Source organism: Pomacea canaliculata, linkage group LG11, assembly GCF_003073045.1.
Source record: "Pomacea canaliculata isolate SZHN2017 linkage group LG11, ASM307304v1, whole genome shotgun sequence".
NCBI lineage: Eukaryota > Metazoa > Mollusca > Gastropoda > Architaenioglossa > Ampullariidae > Pomacea > Pomacea canaliculata.
The window spans coordinates 10,372,880-10,397,296 of record NC_037600.1 but is presented as its reverse complement, the minus strand read 5'-3'; the positions used below and the strand labels follow the sequence as shown (position 1 = coordinate 10,397,296).

The following is a 24,417-nucleotide window of genomic DNA, read 5'->3' as shown; positions in this document are numbered from 1 at the left end:
ACATGGCATGTACATTTTTATTAGTCGCTAACTTCAGCTTATTGTGTGAACTATTATATGTGAACTATATATGTGAACTTACAGACCATTGTGACTGTTGGTATTTAATACTTGTTAGAGTTCCGAGAATTAAATAAGATGTTTGTAGACTTTCTGGAGTAGCAAGAAAAGCAGTCTTCAAAGTTGATGGTTGTATCTGCATGTGTGTGTGAGTGGGAATATCTTGCTTACTGAGGACTTTGATAGCTTCATGAGGGTTTGACTACCTTCAGAGTATGGGTGAAATTTAGGGTTAATTCAGAGCAGAATAGTAAATAGAATCCTGGGCACAAATTCTTTTAACTACATGGGATGGAAAATAATTGCATGTGCTTTCTGTAAAGAAGAAGAAAAAAAATTAACCATTTGTTCCGGCATTGCAAAATGGTTAAGTCCCCTTGAAACAAGTTGGAAAAGATGTTTTCTGAGAGATGTCAGATGGATGCAATTTTCAAATGAGTGAATGTAGTGGGGTATGATAAGCATTTTAAAACACTGCATTTGAAACATTATACTTGAGGCAAAATTTGTTATACACAAGTGTAAAGTGATGAAAATATTACCAACTCTAAAAGTATATGTTAAACATCTAAATTTAGGATAGAAGATAGATTTAATGCAACTGAAGGTAGGAAATTGTACATTTTCATAACTCTGTGGGTTTACTACATAGGGTAGGGAATGATGAAAGGTTGATAAAAGATTTTGTATACACTGCCTGGTATGTGTTTTTTCTGTGTGTGTGTTGTTTATGTAAATTGTTTTATGTAATAATATTAAATATTTTGTGTATATATTGTATAATTTAAAAAAAAAAGAATCATTTGACAATAACATTTGTAAAAAAAAAAAATTAGGGTTAATTTTGCTCTCGTGTTAACATTTGTGTGTGTATATATATTGATTGAAAAGCAAAAATCAAATCTTCATTTTGTGCTGTTTTCAATGCAATCAGATGGTAAAGGAGAATTAGAGAGTATTATTGCTTGTAGGTAACTTCATGCAGGACAGATAAAGATTTTGGAAATTATAGTGGATGGTGTATTAGTGAGCATTTCTGTTGATAGACATGATCATAGTTACCAGACTTTGCAGGTGAGAACAGCATTAACTACAGTGACAGTGCTGCCAGCTGTGCTAGCAGTTCTAGTACTGCCAGTCACCATGCTGACCAAAGCATGAACAGAAGTTCTAAATTTTCTGAAAAATCACTCTTCGAGATGCAAGGTGCTGTCTCTTTGGCCACACAGACCAGTCCTCGTCGAATGCAGCAAGTGCAGAAGCATGTTGGGGGGCCTGCCTTTTCATCATTTTCCCTCACAGAACAGCATCCCAACAAGACATGTTACAGTGCTGGGGACATGGTGCAAGAAAGCCTTGATGCAAGGTCCTTGTCCCTGACTTCACTGTCATCGGAACAGCTGGCAGGAATGTCCGCGGCAGTTCTACGGGATCTTGTTAGCCAGCTGCAGGAGGACTTGTTGGAAGCAGCTCAGCGTAATACAGTCCTCACAAGTCATTTTAAGGCATTGTATGGCAAGGATGAGAGCTGTCAAGGAATGGTTGATGCAGACAAGAACAGGAATCATGAAGCTGTATTTACTAAGCCTTCGCCATCTAATTTCCAGTCCCAGGTATGTGTTGTTCTTGAAGTTTCTGTAGTTATAGTTTCAGAAAAGAAAGGACATTAGTGTAGTTTTTAATAGTTGAGAATGCTTGGTGAATGTTATTCATTTTTAATGAATACTTTCTGCAAAGGTGGAGTCGCTCAAGAATGAGCTGAATTTGAAGGATAAAGAGACAGCATGTCTTCGTCAGCATCTAGGCCTGGCTCAGTCGAGATCAGGATCTGCAGTGGATGCCATATTTCCCACCCAGGTGTCAGACTTGCGGGCTGAAATTTTCAGTCTTCGTGGCCATGTCAAGGAGATGAACAAGATCAATGAACTGCTCCGCCAGCAGATGTGCCACTGCAATGGCTCGCACAATGCTACACAGGTGTTCAGCCCGGAGCTTCTCACCAGCATGTCACATGAAATAGATTGTCTGTACAGGCAGGTTCACTCACTGATATCTCTAGCTGACAGAGAAGCCCCACAACATGGGCCTGACTCTGCTAGCAATGGGGAGGACACAAGCTCTTTTCATTCACTCCCTGTTTCTCCTGTACTGTCGCACACAACCTCTAGTGAGGCATGTCTTCACGAGGTGCTGCCAAATCAGACTTTATCTGCTGAAGGAGGCTGCAGGTGCTGTGACTCGTTTGAGAAAGATGGAGGGAGGGGTCGCACGCGATGTGCCAATGGAGCTGCTGACAATACCTTTCCTGAGACTGAGGAGTCTTCCAGCTTGTTGGGACCAAGGCTAGGCAAATCCAAGAAGGGCAAGACGCGAATCCCTGTTGCACAGCTTCCAAATCTCAATCTCATTGTGAAGGAGTCTGAGCAAGGAGCTTCGATGGCCACCATGACACGTAAACTTCAAGAGGCACAGGAGCGGGTAAGAGCCTCTCAGCCTGCTGCATCTTGGTGACCCAGGGTTTGCTTCTGTTTGCATTGCATGCTTCACTTTATCTTTTTCTTCCTATTCTTTTCATGCTTATTCATCCATTCCAATTCGAAACTCTGAAATCTTGTTGGTTGTCTTGGTAACTGTAGTTTTACCCTGGTGAGCAAAACCTAAGAGAGGGATTAAAAAATAAATCAATATTTTCGGGTCATGCTGTATGATTGTGCTGGTAACTTCATTTTTGGGCGCAATTTTGAGAATTATAGGTAAGCTTCTAATCAGAATTGAGGACATTGATGGCTGCATCCTTCAGAGCTACAATGTTATGACTGGTTTTTTTTAATACATTTCAACTTCATGTATGCATAAAATTGCACATTTATTTAAGTCCACTTGCTTCATTTTGTGGAAACTGTCAAACTACCAGCTGTTCATGAGAACGGGCTGCCAAATTAGGAATATAGACTTCACTTGTTGCAACACGAACAATTTAAAATAACTAATTAAAAAAAAACCCAGAAGAACAGAAAAGAACAGGTATTAGATGTGGAAAGGAGAACAAAGAAGAATTCCTGGTGTCAAGAAGACTGTATGTATATGCAAAATATTGTTGTCCTTTTGAATTATTAGACTATTATAGATCCTTGTTTGTTAGTTGTCTCAGCTGCATGTATGATGAGCTCCAGTAGGCCCAAAAACTCGGTTCATTTTCCACAAATTACCCTGACCACGTTACACTTCTTTGTGAGCTGTGTTTGCTGCTTTATTCTTGTATCAACCTCAAGATGGCCACACTGTTTAACCATTGACCTCAAGATAGCTATGCTTTGTAACCATTCACCTCAAGATAGCTATGCTTTGTCTGTGCTTCTGCCTACCTTTATGAACTATTGGAACCCTACCAGTTGGTTTGGTGATTTACCCCTGAGTTCTTTTCTCTCCAGATAAAAAACAATTTTTTTATTATTATTTAATTATTTTTTCTCAGTTAGATGAGTTTTACTGTTTTAACTTCATCCATCGTTTTGTGTTTCTGTTACCATTCTTTATGAGGTTTAACAAAACATGTCTTTTGCCAGCTTCTTTTATAATTTTATCATTGGTGTCTTTACTTATCCCATATTTTTTTTTTTCTTCTTTTCATTTATCTGGGATTTTTTTCCCCTTATTAGTCTTTTCCTAACCATAGGTCTGCTTTTGGACATACCATTTTATTTTAATCATCATTTCTGCAACAGGGTTATACTTATACAATCATCAAAATAATCATCATGATTATTACTATTTTTTTATTAATAGTGTCACTCTAGAGTTTTTCTTGTTCACAGGTAAAATACTTAGAAAACAGACTGGCAGCTACAGAAAGTACAGTACGTTTGACTTCTCAGCGGCTGCGCCTGTGTCAGTCTCAGGTCCATTCTGGTAATGGAGCTAAAGGGCTACCACTAACCCGTTCACAAAGTGAGATTTGTCTTCTACTGGATCCTTTTGGCATTCAGTCACCACCCTTTTCTGAAAAGCTGACTCCGACATTAGTTAATAGAGGTAAGGGTCTTGGTGACTTTTGTAATTGTGTTGTAAGATGTGTGCATAAAAAGGGTAGTAAATGCATGTTGCATAGAGGGGCCATAATTATGAAGCAAGAGTAAGTCATTTCCTCAAGGTCGAATGGGTAAAAATCAAGGGCAGGCATTTTGTCTCTGTAGTGATAGCTAGACCCTGCATATATGTTACTTTTTCCCAAAGCATTTTTGCCACTGTTTTACAACTATAGCTCTGGGGGATAAAGTGTCATCTGTGGGGGTCTGAACTCCCATTAGTGCAGTACAGGCAGGGCACTTTCCAAATTGTCCCTTGTCTGACACTCTCACTTCATAACCACAACACCATCAGGGAGAGAAATTTCTGGACTTTTCATGCAGATATGTCAGTTCAAGATAATCTGACATTTGGATGAGATCCAATTTTGGGGGAGGCTTTTGTCTTCTTTGTAGAAATAATGGGTACCTTTTGTAGATTTTGGTGTGAACCATGAAATAGTGAGCCTGCGATTTCTCACTGATATCTGATGTTCTTTTGAAGATTCTCAAAATGAAACTGGTGGACATGCTATATCATTAAATGACTCAGATGGAGGTATGACTATACAGGAAGCGATGGTTCAGAGAATTCACAATCAGCAAAGTGAGGAATCAGATGGCAGGCAAGTGTTATTTAATAAAAAGACTTCTTATCAACTATGAATGAATCCTCTATCTTCTCTTCTTGTAAAAGGCTACATTGTTTTGCTCTGCAGTGTAGAAAATACCTTATCCCATTCAGAGACCTCATTTTCTTAAATATTATTTTTTCAATTTACATTTTGATAGAAAATTATTGAGCTATTTGAATAGTCAACAGCAGAATATGCAAAGAAAATCATGCATGCAATCAGTATATTGCGGGTCACCTTGATGCAGCTTGATTGTACATTGTTTTATGGGTAAAATTTTGTTTTGTCAACACTCAATGTTGTTGCTACTAGGCATGCTGGGATGGAAGATGATGCAGCTCTGCAGCAAGAAGTACGAAGCAATGCATCAAATGACGCAGCCGATGGAGGATGCAGTTCAGATTCGCCACATCAGAACCTTGGCAGTGAGGCTGAGTCAGATTCCATTGACTGTGGAGAACACTTTACTGATGCACTAGAGGCAGAGAAAGATAACAATTTTAAAGCTAAACCTTTAGCTGTGAAGGGTGATTTCACTCACCTTTCCCAGCAAAATGCCTCCACCCTTATATATCCCAGGCAGTTGGTCCAGTCTGACCAGACGGACCTAACTTTGTCCTCCATATGTGCAGGAGAAAGAGACTATTCCATGTTGGCTGGAGAACTGACTTACTCAAGCTTCTCTGAGAATATCCTGCAATTGGGTCCCTCTCATCGAGCACAGGACAGTGCCATAGGTGTTTCTCATCTGAAGGTAGCCAAGGGAAATGAGGCTGCAAAGAGTTCTCGAGTTGCAAAGTCCTTGGCAACTGCTTGTCACCTGCAGCTCAACAGTCATGCTGGAGATGAGAGCAGAAATGAAAGCCAGCTTCCTGTTAATTTAGATGCGTCTTCCTTGCAAGCCAAAGTGCATTTCCTGACGGAGATGAACACTTCATTGCGAGATGAGCTGAAGGTGTATGATCGCTTGTGCCAGTCCCTGGGTATCCAAGTCTCGTTCACAAGCAGCTGTGTTGACCCACCCACTGCTGGTGAAGCGAACACTGATATTGAGCTGCTGAAGCAGCATCTAGTTGAAATCCGGAGATTACGGGGCATCTTGGAACAGCTAGACTCAGATGCTTACGAAGGTCTGTGTTGAGTCATTTATGCTCTTGAATACATTTGGGGGCGTGGGGGGCTACATTTTCATAATTTAAAATACAAGCTGGAAGAGACAGCTAGTGTCTTGTTAATGTAATTGACTTTTTTTTTTAAAAAAACACAACCTTATTACCTCACTGGAGGAAAAAACCTATTCAGCTGTCATAAAATGTAGATTTCATAAAAGTTCTCAGAAGCATCACAAGATAAGTTTATACCAAACCTTAAAATTCAAGATCTGAAGCAAGGCTGTTACTAAATACTTTGACATAAATCTTGCTCAGTGATGTTTAATACCATCACAGCCCATTTGTTCACACTCGACTCAGTCAAGCTCTGTATTACCAGTTTGTTTGACCAGAGGGAAGTGGCTGGTAGTTTATTGGTAGGTTATTGTTATGCAAATGGCCTGGGTCTGTGACTGGATAACTCCCTCGTGAATTGGGTAATCTGATTTATCAGGGAAGGAAACAGAAAGAAAGAAGGGCTTTGTCTTCTTATGCAGTGGCCTACTTAGACAATAAGTCATTTACTGTTTACTGCAGTATTTTTAATTACCTTAAGCATCTGTTATGGTACCTGCTAATGTTTTGTCTCTTTATAGGAATCTTGCAGGATAAAGGTGAAATTCAGAGATTTGGGCCTGGTATTAATATGAGGGGTTGCCTCAGTAATGGAAATGAACCTACTTGTGTGTATATCTTGTTCCAGATATGCAGTCCACACTCTTGTGCAAGATCCAGCGTGTTCAGGAGCTAGAAGCTCAGCTACAGAAGCTGAGAGAGGAGCTTCTACAGAAGGACAACACAATCGTCCAGAATAGCAAGACAATCACAGAACATGAGAATGTGTTTATTAAGTTCCGCACAACCATCACACAGCAGGAGAGTGTCATCAAGGAGACAATAGTAGAAATGAAGAAGTATGAGGCAGAAGAAAAGAGGCTGAAAGAAAAGATTGCAGTCCTGGAAGAATCAAGCACCCGGAAAGACAAAGAGCACGAAGTGACCCTGACTGCACGCAATGCGCAGATAGGAGAGGTCCAAAGGGCGCTCAAAGAAGCTGAGAAGAGAATTCATCTGATGCAGGACCAGGTGGCAGCTGGTCAACAGCAGCTGCAGGCTGCAACAACGCAGCTTATCATAGCAAAGCAGCACAACCAGCGCTTTGAAAGCCAGCTCAAGGACAGCCAGAACAAATGCCAAGAGATGGAAGGGCAACTGAAGGAAACTCAGCACAAGTGCCAGGATATGGAGGGTCAGCTGCTGGAGTCTCAGCGGAAGCATGAAGAGCTGGAGCAGGAGTTGAAGAAAGTCAGAGACAAGGCTCATGCCTGGGAGCTTGCTGTACAGGATCTGCAGCAGCAGAAGGTGCATCTGGAGGAAGCCCTTGGTGACTTGCAGCGTGGGAGGGAAGAACTTGAGAAGCAGGTGATGCAGGCCACTAGTGCAAAGAAGAGTGAGGCAAATAAGCAGAGAAAGAGGGCAGAGCACTTGGAGGAGTGCATGAAGGAGCACCAGCAGACGCTAGTCCAGTGTGAACAGAAGCTTAAGGAGGCCCAGGAAAGCCTGCACCTGAGCCAGGCCAGGGAACAGGAAGCACAGGCAACTCTGCAGAAGTGCAAGGCGCAGGAAGAGGAGACACAGGCCACCTTGAAGGACATGCACCAACAGATCTCTAGACTAGAGGCTGAGCTGAGGGAGGCAGAGGAAAGGGCCAGTGCCTGCCAGAAGGTGGCACTGCACGCTGACAGTTTGGTGCACTCACTGGAAAACCGTGTGCGAGATCTAGAAGCACGAGTGGTAGAGTCCCAGGAGCAAGCCAGGAGCAGCAAGGAAGGCACCAGAGACTTGCAGGCAGTCGTGGAGGAACAGAAGGGTGCAGTCGAGAAGTTAAAGAAAGAGCTTGAACAACGAGAAGCCAAACTGCGAAAAAGAGATGTCCAGCTGAAACGACTTGTTCCAGAATATGAGAGGTATATGAGGAAAGGCTCACTTTTCTTTAAAGCTTAGCTGAAATGTAAATTCTCACTGAACTCAAATAAATGTTTGTTCCCCAACCCGTTTCATCCTTTTAAGGATGTGTGCTATCACATATGGATTTTACTAAAACTTGTTTCCTAACCTGTAGAGTCTCTGGCTCTTGATGTAGCATTTAATAGCTACATTTTGGACATTCCAACAGCAAAAGAAAAAGTGTTTACTTTCATTGTAGCTATGAAATTTTAATGTTTTTTATTTTCCTTCTAGCTGTTTCTAGTGTTTCACCTGTGCATTTCACCTGACTAATGTTTTTATTTCTTGTAATCCAAGGAGTTTTAGTTGAAGCTAAGAGTAACAACAGTTAATTTGTGATTATTTAGTTCCAGAATGATTAAAAATCTGCTGTGCTTCAAAGTGCCCAAGAAAAGCATTTTTCTTTCAGAATTCGGGCAGCTTTAAGTGAAGTGACAGAGGTCAATCAGACACTGCGTTGCGAGGTCAGGCTGTACCAGGACATGCAGTGTCAGGCTGATGACAGTGAGTGAGCTCTGGCAGAAAAAAACGAGCCATTATAGCTCCATATGTTTTTTTATAAAAAGTAATTTTCTAATCATTTCCTTGACTGGAGCTCTATCACAAGCAATAAAAATACAAATAAAGTTAATTTGTATAGTGCAGTATCCTGGCTCATTGCGCAGAACAGTGTTTATAGTACTTATGAAGCAGTCATAATAATGTAAGAAAAACCATGTCAAGATTAGCTCCATCCAGATTTAACTCTGAAAATATATTGGTTCCTTAAAAATTACTCAGAAATAGCAAAATATTGAAGCAACATCTGTCATCTTTGGGGCTGGTAAAGAAGACAGGGTTAGCAACTGAATTACTGCAAAAAGTTTGCAGTCATGTAAAGTACAATACTGTGATAGTGTTTTGATTTCAGTTTATAGGATCTCAGTGGTGGCCTGCAAGTATTTTCTGACTTTTTTTTTAGTGTAGGAAATTTACAGATGATGAAAAGAGTGACTTCAAACATCTTCTATGTTTGTATGTTTTATTAGAGACATTGTGTTTAGAACACCTAGTAGTGAATGACAGAATATAGGTCTGTATTGTTTCTGTCTCTACTTACAGCATATTTTGAATATTTGTATGTTTTAAGTCATTTGATATGGACTAAAAAACAAAGCAATTCAGCATTAGGATAGGAGTGATGGCATGAAGTACACTATGCTTCTATATTTACACATTTTAACCTACAATAAAAACATCATTGGCACACTGTTTTAGAGAGCATTTTTTAAAAAAAAAACATTTTAGTGATATGCAAGAGATATAGTTCTTGTTTTCTGGTACTAAATTCAAATAAAAGATGATCACTGTGCAATGGAGAGCTCCTGTACAAAAGCAGATTATGAGGCAAAATATTTAAAAAAACCCACAATGTATACAAAGTCCTAAACAGTGAAATATTTCATTATGATGTACATTACACTTCAAATATTACTATTGTCATTTTTTGCTGTTGGAGTATAAATCCATGTCAAATTTAGTAACTGGCAACTGTTTCAAACATGGCTCTTCACCAACTGACTCATTTATTTTCAAATATAACGTAACTGATTGGTTGACTATTTTAGCTCCTTAAGGGAAGTAATTTAAAGTTAAACCATGCCTAAAGGCACCAACAGTTTCTTCTTATTTATTATTTACTGTGTAATTTGTTTTGTGACACTATCCAGTTCACATTATGGTCGGTGAATGTTACTGTGGAAGATGCGTGATTCTGCAGGAGCGATAGTTTAGGAAAGAGTTTAAGACATCATGTTCAGTGAATGAGAGAGTGTGGTATGAATTCTTTCTGTCACTTAAGTGAATATAATTACAGTAACTTGTATATCTGGTTGATTGGGGATTCCTGTAACAAGCAAAGGCATCTATAATGCTTGCTGTGTTGATGTGTATGAAATATGTGGTGGAGCAGTGATGGTAAAGCCTTACTGTTCATCTTGTATTGGTCTCAGGTTCAAGTCAGAAGGAGCTGATGAGGGACTTACTTCAGGAGTTGACAAGGACTCGCAAGCTTGTGGAGAACATAATCAGCCGCCACAGAGAGAGGGGAAATATGAGCCCTGCATCTACAAATGGAGGTAGCGTCTTGTTGCCTTCTTTGATTGGCTTGTGTGTTTCTCCTAGGAAGGGGTTTTGTGGAGGGTAGGTTTATGTGTGGCTTAGTTACAGGTTCAAAGCTGGAATTTGCTCCCATTCATTTAAGGCTGTTCATCCCATTCATTCCTGGCCGTCCTGTTTGTAACACGAACATGTTGCTCCTTGGGTTTTTTTTTAAACGCTAACTTCCAGCATTCTATTATTATTCATTTTTACTATTTTTTACTATTTTATATTATCACCAGATTAAAGCACTTTAAGAGCACTTCTAAAGTTTCTACAGTGTTTGTTGTTTTATTACTCAGAAGGCATTTAAATGCTTTGATTGTCCTCATTATGACAGATGCTGCAGATGGCAAGCCAAGCCCTGATGTGCCCCACAGAACTTCATCCCATAGTTTTGAGGCCCAGCATGGTCCTATAAGCTCAAGTCACAGTAAGTCAGTTCTCCAGGTTTAGTTAACAACATGGCATATATTGCTTAGGCCAGGTGCCTTACTAACAAACTGCTTTTTGGAATAGGTCTTGTTTGTACAAAATAATTTCTTTGGTATATGGAGAAAAGGATTTTAAAGTTTGTCTACTTTTGTGTTTTCTTCTGTTGCATTTCATATACAACTAATTCAGCATTTATATTGATTGTTTATCACTCATTAATTGTTTATTTTTCTTCCTCCCCACCTTCCCCCCCCCCATTCTTGTTTCTGTTGGATGTATGCCACCAACAGCCCCTCCAGACAAGGACAGTTCTGCCAGCCAGAGGCTCAAAGGGTTTTCTACAGACTCACTTTTTGAAGATCAGAATATTGACTCCCCTTACCAGCTAAAGACTGTTTTGACTGAAGAATCCACTGCTGTTTCTTTGGGAGCTCTGTCAGAACTTGACCGTTTTCCTGGACTAGGATTCAGCCCCAAAGCCTTCACAGAACAGAAGTCCCCAACAGCACTTTGTCCAAGTACAAAAGGATCGCCCAAAAGTGACATAGCCTTACTCAGTAATCTAAACCAAAAAAATCTTAGGATGGACACTATTATGACTGGTGCCAGGGGGGATATAGTGCTGCCTCTCACACCAACGAAAACCTTGAAATACTGGCAAGGAAGCAGTCTGCCATCTGGTAAGTGGTTGCAATCATGTTTTCTCTTAGCCTGATACTTAAATGTGATAAAACTGCTCTGATGTCACTTGCAAATATTGGAAGCTTCAGTTGATTTTTTTTTTAATGAAAATGTACCACTTGGAAAATTGACTTCAATGATTCATCTGTGCCTGGTAGAATTTTGTTTGCCATGTAAAATGAGTGGCTTGGCATGGGAATAGAAACAAATATTGATGACATCAACAGACAACAAAATCAGAAGGCATGTGTCAGTTTTGAATAATCAGTTGATACATAGTATTTTGAGTCAGATTTTTAAATAACAAAACAAAATACAGTTGCTTAGGGTTTTATTCAAAGAGAATGGAAAAGAAAAAGGGAGAGAAACTAGCGCTGTACAATTCTAAGTGTTTTCTTATGGTCCATTCTGATCACAGCTACAATAAGCTTGGTGATTTACACTCGCTTAACTGTGTCATGCTGACTGGTATTTCGTCAACAGGCAATGATCTTTGATCACACAATGTAGCTAATAACCAGAGCTAGTGCAATAAGCCCCATGATAAATACGATGTCAGTACTTACTCGCATTTGTTAATGTGATTTCTGCTCCTTATCATGCATAATCTGTGATGTGGTCTTTAAACATTCTTGGCATGCATTTAGCTGTCACAGGCATCCCACAGGTTGAGGTGGACAGCGACCTGCGGCAGCTGTTTGCAGTGGGAGCTCTTGAGGGCTATGAGAAGCTTAAGTGTGAGAACAGAGAACTGTTGGGCCTACTTAGCGCTATGCAAGCACGTGTCAACCACAGACTGAAGACCTTTTCCTCTGTCACCATGTCTGAGGTCAGTGGACAGGAGGATGGTGATCAAGAGAAAAGGATCACTTGGGAAAGGGGTGGTGGGGGGCTTGCACATATAACTACAGGCAGTAGCTGCTATAATGTGTTAGAATTTTAGAATTTCTACTTCTGATTGAATAGATGAGTTAACCAAGCAAAGAATAAGTTGAAAATTTTTTTTAATTTTGAAGATTTATTTGATTAAGCCGCAGTTTTAGTATCCAAAGTGGCGTACTTACCAGAATTATAATTTTTAAAAAAAGGTTTATTAAAAAAAAGTTTACTGATTGCTTTTTACGTGCCTCTGTTCTATATCCCTTGCAGATCATCAAGGTAAACATTTTAAAAGTGTTTTATTTTGCACACTCCTGCCTGTCCTGTGTGTGTTTGCATGATGCGATGCAGTTTGTCTCATTTTGGGGTGTTTTAGTTTTCATTTTGTTAAGTAGAAGATAAAACTTTTCTTCATGTCCTTGTTCTTTGTGAGTATGGCATGCAGTCTTGTGCTGGGAGCAGAGCTGGACAGAACAGTCGGGAGCAAGTCATTGAACCGAATGAACATAATAATAATCGTGTGATTTATATAGCACATAATCACACTCATGAAGGAGCATTCTCTCATCGCTTAAGACAAGTAGCAGACATGGACAAAATGCATTTAAAGCAGGAGGAAAACAGCAGATGTTGATAGTAACCAAACAGCACAGGTTGTGCCCTGAGTTCATTTCTTGCACGAATGTCCCAACGGCTGAAAGGAGGATGTAAAAAACAAATCCTTGCTACCGAAACATCGACAACAGTTAAGACTGTAGTCGATGGCCTATGCCCCAGAGGGTGAAAGGGCCTAAAAAAAAAAAAAAAAAAAAAGTTTAGGAATGACCGTACTATTTACAGAATTAGTGATCCTTCTTTAAGCAGTGTTATTGTAACACTTATGTTTGAGAGTTTTGCTCATCTGCCAAGTAGGCTGTGCAGGTGCATACAGTATAAGATATGGTAGATATTTTTGTTTTATTGTGGTGTATAGCAGTACAGTACTTATTGCCAAGATATTGAAGTTTGTAAGATCTAGATGCAGATCCTGTTTCCAGCACAGATATGTATCTGTGGATGTGATGCTTGCATGCAGGGCTGGACAAGTTCTATAACACAATGATATAACCTTAGTTGTTGGTATGGCATAAAACACAACCAACCAACCAATGTGGACAAGCTCTATAACATTGCTAGGACTATGGTATATCTGGTATATCCTAGTTGGTAACTGTAACACCAGCCTGCCAGCCAGCCAACCATTTTGTTTTCCTAAAACAAAAATTAGCACAGCCTTATTGGTAAAATTATTTTAATATAATTTTCTCTTGAAAAGGGCATGTGTTTAATGCTCAAATTTGATAGATAAGGCATATTTGCTGTTGCATGTGTGCACATCATGGAAGGATGTGCCTGTTGATCCATGTGTCAATTAGAATGAAAGGAATACATTGCTATGCCACTTATAAATGTCTGTCTGCATGTGTCCATCCTTGCATGCTCAGAGCATGTTTCAAGATAATTCCTCTACACCAACACTTTGTACTTTGAAAGCAAAATAAACTCAGTGAAACATGAAAGCATTTTGTGAGATCTTAACCTTTAAATTAATGAGACTATTTCTGGCAAATTCTTATGTTACATGGTCGTAAGTGTCGCTTCTGCAGTCATAATATTCAGTCATATAGATTTATCCTCAAGCTTTTCTGGGCCGTGCATTTTCATGCTTTGCACGAAACTGAACACTATCCCCTAGTTTATAGTATCTTTACCATTCTGCAAAAATGGGGCAATCATCCAGTGCATGGAAACCCAGGAATTCAAACAGCCTGGTGTAAAGCTGTTTATCCCTTGCCCTTTGATAACGATACCTAGGAGCAGTTGCTTTAATGAAATGAATACAAATTTAAAACTGTTTCCCATTGTACTTACTTGGTTTTTTCCCCCCGTTACCTGACATTTATGCAGCTTTTGTAGTTTTTACTGCCTTTCCAAGTGTAACTTTAGAGAGATTTTAGTTGCCATGCTTTTAATGAGGTGATGAGAACCATAGCAGTAATCAAAGTACTCACAGAGGCATGGGGCTCGCAAGAACAAAAGTTTGTATCGCTTCTGCTAAATGACATGCATGCACTACTTTGAGATTATATGAAATCCAGTTAAGCTACTTCTTGAATGTTGAGACTCTGTAATGAATTGTGGGTAGACTCTTTGTTTTAAAAAAAGGAATGAAAGAAAACTGCACCAAAAGAAACAGCAGAGTAAATATGCAGTTACCGAAAGTGGACCTGAGAAAAAAAGTTGCTTATCACAAGTTGAGGGAGTCTGCATATGTGTGTGTGCATGGAGCATTTGATGACTGTCTGACAGTAGGTGTAGTACATAAAATTAGGCAGTGAGTCAATATGGTATACAGTGATTGCAGATATATTGTGCAAAAAATAGGACTTTAAAATAATCATTCATGTTTCATTGTGCAGACCACACACATAGGCATGTTTGTACACATGTAAGCATGCATACACACGCATATAAAGGTCCCTAAATCACAGTGATAATGTTCTACAGAGTGTGGAGTACAGTACACTGAGAGAGCTGCACTTATCGACCGAAAACATGAGACTGTGTGCAGAGGAGGAGGCACGCCTTCTCACCAAATTTTGGATCACGCAGCTGCCCCCTGTCAATTCTGCAGGAGAGTTTTATGACCCCAAGCTGACTGAAGAGGTTAGAAGACTTTTTTTCTTTAGTTGTCTTTTTCTTTAAATAATCAGTTAAGACTAAACCTGATAGCAATTTGCATGATTCTGGTGGGGGGGGGGTGTTTTTGTTGTTTTGTTTTTTGTTTTTTTTTTTGTTTTTGGTAACAATCTCTCTCACATGTATATGGCCTACACCAGTGATGCCCAACCTTTTTCAGCCTGCTGGCCATACACATTTCCGACATGCGTGTCACGGGCCGCTTCACCGCAAAAATACAAAAAAAAAAGAAAAAAAATAGAGCAGGTACCATTTTTATTAGAAACAAGTTGCTATTATTATTATTACCCTTCGCACCTCCTGGTGCATAGGCCATCGACGACAGTTTACTGTTGTCGATGTTTTAGTAGCAAGGATAAGCCGTGAAAAATGGTGGCGCCGGAATTTACATCAGGTACCCAGGAGGAAGAGAAGACCGTCTTTCTCTCGCAACCGGCCTCTACTCCACCAACTTCAAGGCTGAAGCAGTTGCCATTCAGACCGGTGCCACCCACGTTGAAAACAGTCCAGACACCTCCAACAACGTCGTCTTCTTTACGGACGCACTGTCTGTTCTGCAGGCCTTACAGACTGCCAGAGACAAGAAACTGAACGACCTGTCCACTGCTCTCTCCTCCTTATGCGGAGACTGCACAGTCGTCTTACAGTGGATTCCCTCCCACTGTGGGGTTTTTGGCAACGAAGCCGCAGACACTCTTGCCAAGGAAGGATCCAAAAAAGAGCAGCAAGACAGGTCCACCACCTACAGCGAAGTCAAATCCATCATCAAGGCCAAACAGCACAACAAGTGGCTGCAGCAGCACCCACGTTTCAACCGAAACGACCCATACTACCTGCTTACAAGAGCTGAGCAGGTCATTATTTTCAGGCTGAGGACAGGCCACAACCGTCTCAATTACCACCTTTACACCAAGCTCCGAATCGGCCAGACAGACCAGTGCCCGTGCCAGACAGGCAGTCAGACAACAGCACATCTACTGCAAGAATGTCCCATGCACGAAGAACTCAGGCACCGCATTTGGACTGATGAGACGCCAGTATTGAGGAAGTTACACGGCAGCCTGGAGGACCTGCGGCGCACAGCATCATTTGTGCAGGAGGCAGGCGTGTCCATTTGAGTGATCGACGAAGAAGAAGAAGAAGAAGTAGCAAGGATTTGTTTTTACGGGGTGGGGGTGCTGGCCCCACGCCCAACCCTTCTCCTTTTTCAGCCGGGCTTGGGACCGTTCTTGGCGAAGAGCAGCCAGCCCTGTAAACAGGTGCCACGTGCAGAGAAAGAACAGGGTGCCCGAGACGAGAAATGAACTCGGGGCAGCCAACCTTCACTGTATTGGTGACAGGTGCTAACAGCGCTAACCGTTGCGCCACCGGGCCGCTCTAGAAACAAGTTGTACTTACCATTAATTATGGAGTAATTAGTGGGATATTTGAAGTTGTTTACCCGAAACCAACTTATGAATGTCCGGCTGCATCGTAGAGACACCAAGTCGGAACACTGAATCGAAATGTTCGTCCATCAAAAAAAAGATTGAGAGACGCCCCTACGTAGGGATAAATACTTCTTCCTTTTTTTCTGTTTTTTTTTAAGGTCTTTTTTTATTATTAACATGCCGATTTCCTGCACTGTGGGCAGAAGTTTTGCAGGCCGGATGGGACCGCGTCGCGGGCCGGATATGGCTCGCGGGCCCGTAGTTTGGGCATCCCTGGCCTACACTCTTATCTGCATCTCAGACACCTAATATGGCAGCAACAGGCCACTGTATATGGTACACAAATGTCACTGACATCAAACGTGAAAAAAAAAATCAATAATTTAATTAAGGCATTGCCAACTACATCTCTTTCCATTAGAGGGTAGAAAATAATTCTGTCTTCATTAGACAATAGAAAATACTTTTCATCAGACAATAGAGGAAGCAACTTTTTGTCGGGAAATTTAGAAATTTACCACCACCACCCTCTGTGCTGTATAAAAATGATAATGACCAGCATTTCAAAGCTGAGGTGCTAGGCAATATTACAGTTGGCTTTCATCGCTACTAGCAATGTTTCTATTGTCTAATGACTATTTTAAGTCTACTACTTGCAGGAACAGACCATTAAAAGTCTGCATTATCCTGTGGGGAAAAGACTTTCTTGAAATACTTCATTCCATGTGGATTCACAAAAAAACTCACTTTCAACATGGATTGAGATAGGAATAGTTAATTTTATGCACTTACGAGTTTGTTTTGTGCATCTATTTCTTATCATTTTTGTATTACTTTTGTTTGAAGATTAGCATCATCCTTGTTCCTTTGATGAGTTGAGATAATCCTTTTGCCATGTGTGGAACAGTTCTTTGGTAAATTGTTGTTGCTATTTTGTTAATAATAATAGATTAACTTAAATTTATGATCAGAACAATGGATTTGTTGGCACACCTTTTAAACAGAACGAGAATTTGAAAATAGAGCTTCAAAGGCAAAAGCATCGTCATGACATGCTGATTCACACCGTCAATGAACATCAGGAGCGTCTCCATGCCACCAACACCATGCGGAAAAAATGGGAAGCCACGTTGTATAAGCAGTGTAAGTTTCCTTTCTTCCAGTCTCTTTGTTCATTCCATTACATTTTATTAGCTTGTGTAACATGCTGAGCTGTAGTAGAGAATGTGTGTGAGTTCATGACACGCATGCATGCATGAGAAAGAGAACATCTGTGCATATGTGAAAAAGATGGAAACAAGCATGAATGCTTTTGTGTTTCGAGTTTGTTTTGTATAAAGTGTGGGGCATTTTGCTAAAGATAGGAAAGTGAGAAATTTGCAGCAGTCTGAATATAATGTTTGCAGACGAACATTTTCGCCACTTCATGGCTACTTCCCCAGCCACCACTACTATCATCTCCAGTCCTTCAGATTTGCCTTCATACTTGTTGTCTTCAAGGCATGAGAGTAATGTGGTGTGCGCTGTTTTGCTGTGAAAAATGCTGAGTGATCCAGTAAAAAAAAAATGTTAATAATGCCATTCAGGCCACAGTCATATTGCTTCCTGTGTGCAAATGCTGAATCGGGTGATGGCTGTGTGAAATGAGAACTCGCTTGTGTAAACTAATGCACTACATCTGCCACCCTTGCTCTTTCATCCATTATTCAGTAGCAAAATACTCACCAGAATGATTATGGTTATGGTGGTGGTGCCCCTTTTACAGTGTGCTTACCTGCCCTGTGTGCTTTACTGAAAGACTGAGTCACAGTCCCAAGGGACTAAAGTGAGCCCTTAAGACAGAGATAGTAAATACCTGAGGCAGCAGTAAATTATTGTTCTGTACAAACAAATAAGGTCGCCCGGTAATGTAGCTTGTTCTTACATAATGGCTCTGGCATCAACAAACTTACCCTCACAATCATCCATACTCTCTCTACACTGTTCAGCCAAACGCAGGTTATGGCCAATCAAACCACTTTGAGGCAGATATGAAAATTTACTAATGACATTGAAAATTTATTAACACAAAACGAAGAAAACCCCCACAAATGTAATTAACTAAAGCACCCAAAACACTATACCGGACAAGTAGCTGACAGAATCAACCAGCGTGTACATGCACACAACCGCACACCTACAAGGCTTCAGCATCTACAGGCACTGCTGAGTCATATAACCAGCAAGGTAAGCAGTCCAGTGTTGGCAGTTTTTGAACAGGGATCCTTACATGTCAGTCAAAGTGTGCTGCCCATTTCTAGTAACCCTCATCTCCTCCCCCTTTTTTCTTTGCTGCCTTCAATTAATGCATTCCTTTGTTATTTAAAGGTGCACCTGGACAGTCCTGCTTAATGTGTGTCATTTGGTTTAAACAGCCAGTCATATAAACATTGACCTGAATTTCCATCAGTCTGTCATGTTGTACATAATATTTTAGCAGATGATGATAATAATAAATGCAAAATTTGTAAAGTGAATACTCACACTCCCAAGGAGTATGCTCTTAGTGCTTAAGTACAAGAACGAAACATGGACAGCATAAGAGGGACAGGAAAACAAATAACATATGAGCTATAAAAGAATAACCAACCGTACTAAACGAAGAATAAAATCAAATGCATAAAACACAAAGAGGAATAACAAGAACAAGAGCTGAGATTGACATGATATTGCAAAAGGAAGGGTGTGGAAAAAAGACTAGCATTATGGGAAAGGTTTTTAGGAGTAATGTTTACTGAAGAGGTGACTTTTTAATACATTTGACTAGGTCACCTGACCTGCTATAGCTTTCTTCCAATATTAGAGGCAATTGAAATAATTGATGCAGGTGTTGCTAATAATTTCTACTGACACCACTTAAATCCAGATGTTGTTGGTTGCAGTAACTTATTGGCAGGAGCAGGCAAGAGGAGACAAGAGTTAGTTCCCCTTCTACCCCCCCTCCCAGTCCCCTTTCTCCAACTTCAGGTGTGGCATGTTGTTTGTTCTGCATTCACATTTCACTTTCTTTGGCTTGCCTCCCGGAGTATTTTGTGATTTCATGTTTTGACAAGGCATGATCTCTGCATAGAATGCTGATTAAAGCAAAATTCTATCCAATTGCTCGTTTCCTCCTCTCTTCCATGCCAGTTCTCTGTGCATTCAAATTTGAGACAAGGTGTTTACTTTGAAGGTGTGAAGTAGTTATGCCTGATGATTTGTATTGGTTGTAGAAAAACTTCTAAACAATCCACTTTTTTTCTGTTCTATTTTCATTTTTCTTTGTTCAAACTTTGGGAGTTAATTGCTTTATAAATGTGAGCTCATCGGATGGCACATCTAATGATATCAAATACAGCTTAAGGTGTGTTAGCGAACTGACCTTGCGGAAGTAATATGAATTTCAGGAATTAAAAGTGAATTAACCTGAAACTAATAACAGCATGTACAGAATGTGAGTGTTTGTGTATTTGACAGCTACCTAAGACTGGGCTGTGTCGAATGTGAGCCTTTATTTCTCAGCTACCTGATAAGATTTTTAGCTTGCTTTTTGAGGTTGAGACTGCATCGTTATATCTAAAATTATTTTATGGTGAACATAATTTTGATAGTTAAGAAACTTTAGAAAACTGAAAGGATTAAGGTTAAAATTATATATTTAGACAGATCTTCATCAACCAGGGCACAAGTATGTGCGTACTTGAGAGAGAGTGAGAATTTGGGTTACAGTTATACAAATTATGCTCTGGAAATAAAGGTTAAAAATTATATGATGATTTTGTGGTAGCCATGTGTGAATATATATGCATGCAAATGTTTGTGGATGTTTGACATTACATTTGTACAAATTCTGGTCTGGAATCTCAGTGCTTTGAACATTAATATTTATGCTCTCTTACCTTTTGGACCAGAAATGTTTCCAAACAGTAGATGAATTGTGCACTCATATTTACAAATTTTTGTATTCAAGACAGCATTTATTGTGGAAATTGATGCTGTTGATCTCCCTTTATCTGCACAGTATCCAGGACCGCAGACACCCTGGAGGAGGCGGAGGGAAACTTTAGCACAGCTGGTCTGGTGCCGCAGAAACGTTCTTCTAGAAAGTCACAGCCTAAGGGTGGCACCAAAGACAGGAAATAAAGCCTCCGATTTGACCTCATTTTTCTCCCTGCTGACACCTTATCTTTAATTTATATATCTGGTATATCACCTTGATTCTTTTTCCCAAGTTGTCAGTGGTTGGAGTTTTTATAGAAAACTATTACTTTTTGAGGCTTCTTGGTGTCACACCGTTTTCAGTACCTTCACAGACTTTTTGTTGATAATTTTTCATCATTTGTCACTCTCCACAAGCCACAACTCAGCAAAGTATATGAAGTTTGGCTTTTGAATGTGTGGGGTTTTTTTTTTCCAGAAGAATATCCAATTTACAATATTTGCTGCTGTAGTCACAGTTTATCTCTAAGCCCCTTTCTGCCTTATTGTTTGCTCTAGGGTGTGGACAGGTTAGTGAAGGTGTGTGTGCTTCCTGCCTGCATACATGACAGAGTGAACTAAATAATTTACGAGGAATAAAGTTTAGGCCTGATTATACATTCCTTTTCTTATTAGAGAGTGAACCAAAGAGACTTAATGAGATCTGTGTGATTTAACTTGCTTCTGTTCCTCAAATGAACTGTACTCAAGCTGAGGACTAACCATGTTTTCAGTTGTTTGGGTATCATTATAACCCACTTAACAGTCCTGAAGATTTGCTCGTCAGAGGGATGTGGTAGTTAAACTGTGATGGCTTTGAGTCGCAGCATTATTAATAAAGGCAGTAAATGTAAATCTTTTTATTTTTTATTTTTTTTTGGTCAATATCTGTTAATCCAAATGCATCAATAAACTGGTCTTCGTGAAAGGCTTTGTTGCACTGTATGAATGTATATTGTTATTCTGAACGGGACCAAGAAACTAAACAGATATTATTCATTTTGAAGACTTGCACCTCCAGATTTTCCAGATACTTTGTTAAATGTTTTAGCCTTCTTTCCCTCTATCATGCATTTCTGAAAAGTTGATTGCTTGAAATTTGTGCTGGGCTTAGGTGTTGGGATAGTTCTGTACATATTTCAGGGCACAAGGCAGCAGCATATATTTTTCGTTTTGGGTTTAATCATCCTTGTCTGTTTACATTATCATCTTACACATTTGTTGTAAGATGCCATGCAGTTTTCATTATACAATGACTACTATTTGCAGAAAAAAATCAATCGGGTCTTGTAGCTTATGATATTTCTTACATCAGACTTTGTTCCCAGATTTAGGTTGGTTTGTGTGGAGTTTTTTTTTTTCTATTTTAAAAATTACAAGTGGTGCATGCACATCTCGCAACAACATGATTTACAAGTATGGTAGGCTGTGGAAGCAGAGTGTGTCATACTGATTGCTGCTGTGATAAATATCAAAACCTTTAGAATGACAGAATAATATCTTGGAATGCATTTTGCCATAAGTCTCTTGTGCCCCTCTGTCTTCATCACCAACTTATTCACACACACACACATGCGCGCTCTCTCTTACCTTGATCTTCCCAACCCACAGATGAGACCCATTAAAGTGTTTAGAAGTTTAGTTCAAAATAAAAACAAACGTTTATAGTGCCTTAAAACTTTTTAGCCACAACTGCTTTCTCCCCATCTGATTTGACAGCTTCACACAAAAATGTTCCAAAAATAATATGTATTAATTTCTTGTACATAATATTACAATCTGAAGTGGAAATGTTCTTTATTTATATAATGACTTGCCATATATCAACATTTATTGGATGAAGTTTGCACCACTATATTTTTTTTCCAAAATAGCAGTGTTGTACACATTATTATTGTCTGAAATGGAACTGTTCATTGTTTATGTAATGCCATGCCATTAATATGTACCAAAATATTTTTTGTGAAATTTTCTCCACTATGCTTTTTCCAAAACAAAGATGAAGAAATACTGCTGAGGTTTTTTGGGGGAAGAAAGGATGAAAGGCAGCAACAAGTTCATTGGCTAATTAATGTTTTTCATCAAAAAATACTTTGGGCTGATGCACATGTCAAACTTCAAATTTAACTAATCACCTTATGGCATAGTGGTTTGTAAAATGATATTTAAAAATCTCAGCTGAAGCATTAATTACTGTAGATGTTTCGTGACAAAATATAGATCTTGACTTTGAAGGCTTAACTGTAATTCTTCTGATAAGATGAATGCCAGTTCTTTTGTAAATGTGTTTTCATTTGTTAGCATTGTAAGAAAGATTTCTGTATGCTTTGTATAAAAGGTTCTGCTATGTAGAAAAGATTTAAATTCTGCATTAACTAGGAAGCTTGTAGAATGAACAGCAGAAATATTAATGTGAACATGTATTTTTATGGGATTTGTAGATTTCTGTATAGATGCTTGATACTATTCGGCAAAGCTGAGTGAATGCTCCCTTTCTGTTCTCATATATCAACAAACAGCATGAGATAAAACAAAAAATGATATCACATTTGTACACAGATATACCCACTTAACATGGGTTCATAGCTCTTCCATTGGCTAAAGCCTTCACAAGGTAAACAAAAATCTGTACATTTCTGATATCTGTAGTGTTTACCTCTTTCTGTAAATAGTGATGTTTGCAGGTGCATATCTTGAAAACAGATGAAGTATATTCACTTGCATTTGGGGAAATAATACATTGAAGTAATACATTGTCAATCATTAAAAGCAAAAAGGGTAGACCCCACTAGTCTTTTTGTTTCATGTAGAAATACTTTGAAGGTTATTTTGTACATGATGATTGACATGAATTTCATCAGTTTGTGACAGACTTAGAAAGAATAGGCATCTACATGTTTTATAGATATTTCATTTTGGCTTTTCTCCCACTGATTTGGAAAAGTTGTGTAATGGCAGGATTATGTTAAAGATATGAATCAGATACATGTATTTGTAATTTGGTAGAAGAAAAAAAAACTTAACCAGTCATAAGCACAATATTTGTCCATATACTTGTTCTAAGCAAGTTAATTTTAGGGAAGAGTACAGGAAGTGTTCCTATAAGGATCTCTTATGAATTGTACATGTGCACACATATAAAAGTCTTGAATGAAAAGTACAGATTTTCTGATTGTTAGCAGACTGGCTAGTCATGTACAGTCACACTGACAAACCCGTGTGTCCAATAGTATGAATCCTTAACCTGTGGGGATAATCATGATTAAAATACAGGTATCGAGTCTATGGCCTGCAAAGTGCTTAAAGGACAACTAATCTATAAGCTTGAGCAAAACTGTATGTTGACACTTTACATAGAACATTTCTTTGATGCTGGCATGTGCAATGTTATGCTTCAAGCTTTGTCCATGGTCTTCTGCTAAATCATGTGCATTGTTGTTTTATCTTATGTGCCAAGAAAGGAACCGCTTTGTTGACATGCTGGACCCAGGCTGTTTACTACCTAATTCTAACTGATATTCCATTAACAGATACTGACTAGAGGTTGCAAGGTGACTGTAGTTGGCAGCCATAGGCAGTGTGTTAAACATTCTGGATCATTTAAGTCGCCTAAATTATATGGATTAAAATTTTGGCAAAGGTATTTCAAGTGTCTGTTACATGTACAGGTGTTTGTGTTTATTTGCATAGTTTTTTAAAGTGCTCATTAGAATTTTTCTCATAATTTGCAACACTCCATTCCTTCCCCCTTTATCAAAAGCAAAAGCTTAAATGCTCTGTAAAAAATGAGAATGTAGCTGAAAAGGTATTAGAGAGGCTCAGTCTGTAGCTTTGAGGTTAGTTCACTTCTAAGTGACCAGTTCAAGATTTGTATAAGGCAGAAACTCCATCTGCCCACCCACTAAACGCAAGGGCCTGAAGGTAAAAGGGCTAATGACTAGGTTTCCTCTGCCCATCACATGCTATGTCCTAGTCACAGTGAACCATTTATATCTTGCTGCCCTTATGGACATTAAAGTTACAAGATCTTCATCTGTCACATTCCTTCATTTGAAACTGTATGGGCATAGTTACATAACCTGTTATGCATATGTAAATGCATACTCTTTAAAATTACGTTTAGTATCAACTTCTCTTTGTAGAAAATCTTTCGCCAGCTCACAGCTGCACTATAAATACAAGGGTTTTGAACAAAAGTGAC

General features: G+C 39.3%; 1 protein-coding gene across 6 annotated transcripts in view; it reads left to right on the top strand.

Annotated features, from left to right (window-relative positions):
- LOC112575371 (rootletin-like) overlaps nucleotides 1-23,859 on the top strand; it is a 47,249-nt gene extending 23,390 nt beyond the window's left edge. For 3 of the 6 annotated variants that reach the window (XM_025257190.1, XM_025257187.1, XM_025257186.1), the window contains 16 exons: nucleotides 1,135-1,673; nucleotides 1,798-2,538; nucleotides 3,876-4,092; nucleotides 4,630-4,750; nucleotides 5,072-5,889; nucleotides 6,614-7,877; nucleotides 8,327-8,421; nucleotides 9,909-10,034; nucleotides 10,397-10,489; nucleotides 10,782-11,171; nucleotides 11,820-12,001; nucleotides 12,322-12,330; nucleotides 14,599-14,757; nucleotides 17,225-17,363; nucleotides 17,627-17,728; nucleotides 20,260-23,859. In XM_025257190.1, coding sequence (XP_025112975.1) covers nucleotides 1,135-1,673; nucleotides 1,798-2,538; nucleotides 3,876-4,092; nucleotides 4,630-4,750; nucleotides 5,072-5,889; nucleotides 6,614-7,877; nucleotides 8,327-8,421; nucleotides 9,909-10,034; nucleotides 10,397-10,489; nucleotides 10,782-11,171; nucleotides 11,820-12,001; nucleotides 12,322-12,330; nucleotides 14,599-14,757; nucleotides 17,225-17,363; nucleotides 17,627-17,728; nucleotides 20,260-20,381 — 5,117 coding nt within the window. In that variant the 3' untranslated portion in view covers nucleotides 20,382-23,859. Of the gene's footprint in view, nucleotides 1-1,134; nucleotides 1,674-1,797; nucleotides 2,539-3,875; nucleotides 4,093-4,629; nucleotides 4,751-5,071; nucleotides 5,890-6,613; nucleotides 7,878-8,326; nucleotides 8,422-9,908; nucleotides 10,035-10,396; nucleotides 10,490-10,781; nucleotides 11,172-11,819; nucleotides 12,002-12,321; nucleotides 12,331-14,598; nucleotides 14,758-17,224; nucleotides 17,364-17,626; nucleotides 17,729-19,141; nucleotides 19,227-20,259 lie in introns of all 6 variants that reach the window. The other 3 variants (XM_025257188.1, XM_025257191.1, XM_025257189.1) reach the window with 3 other exon arrangements.
- The last annotated feature ends 558 nt before the right edge of the window (nucleotides 23,860-24,417 follow it).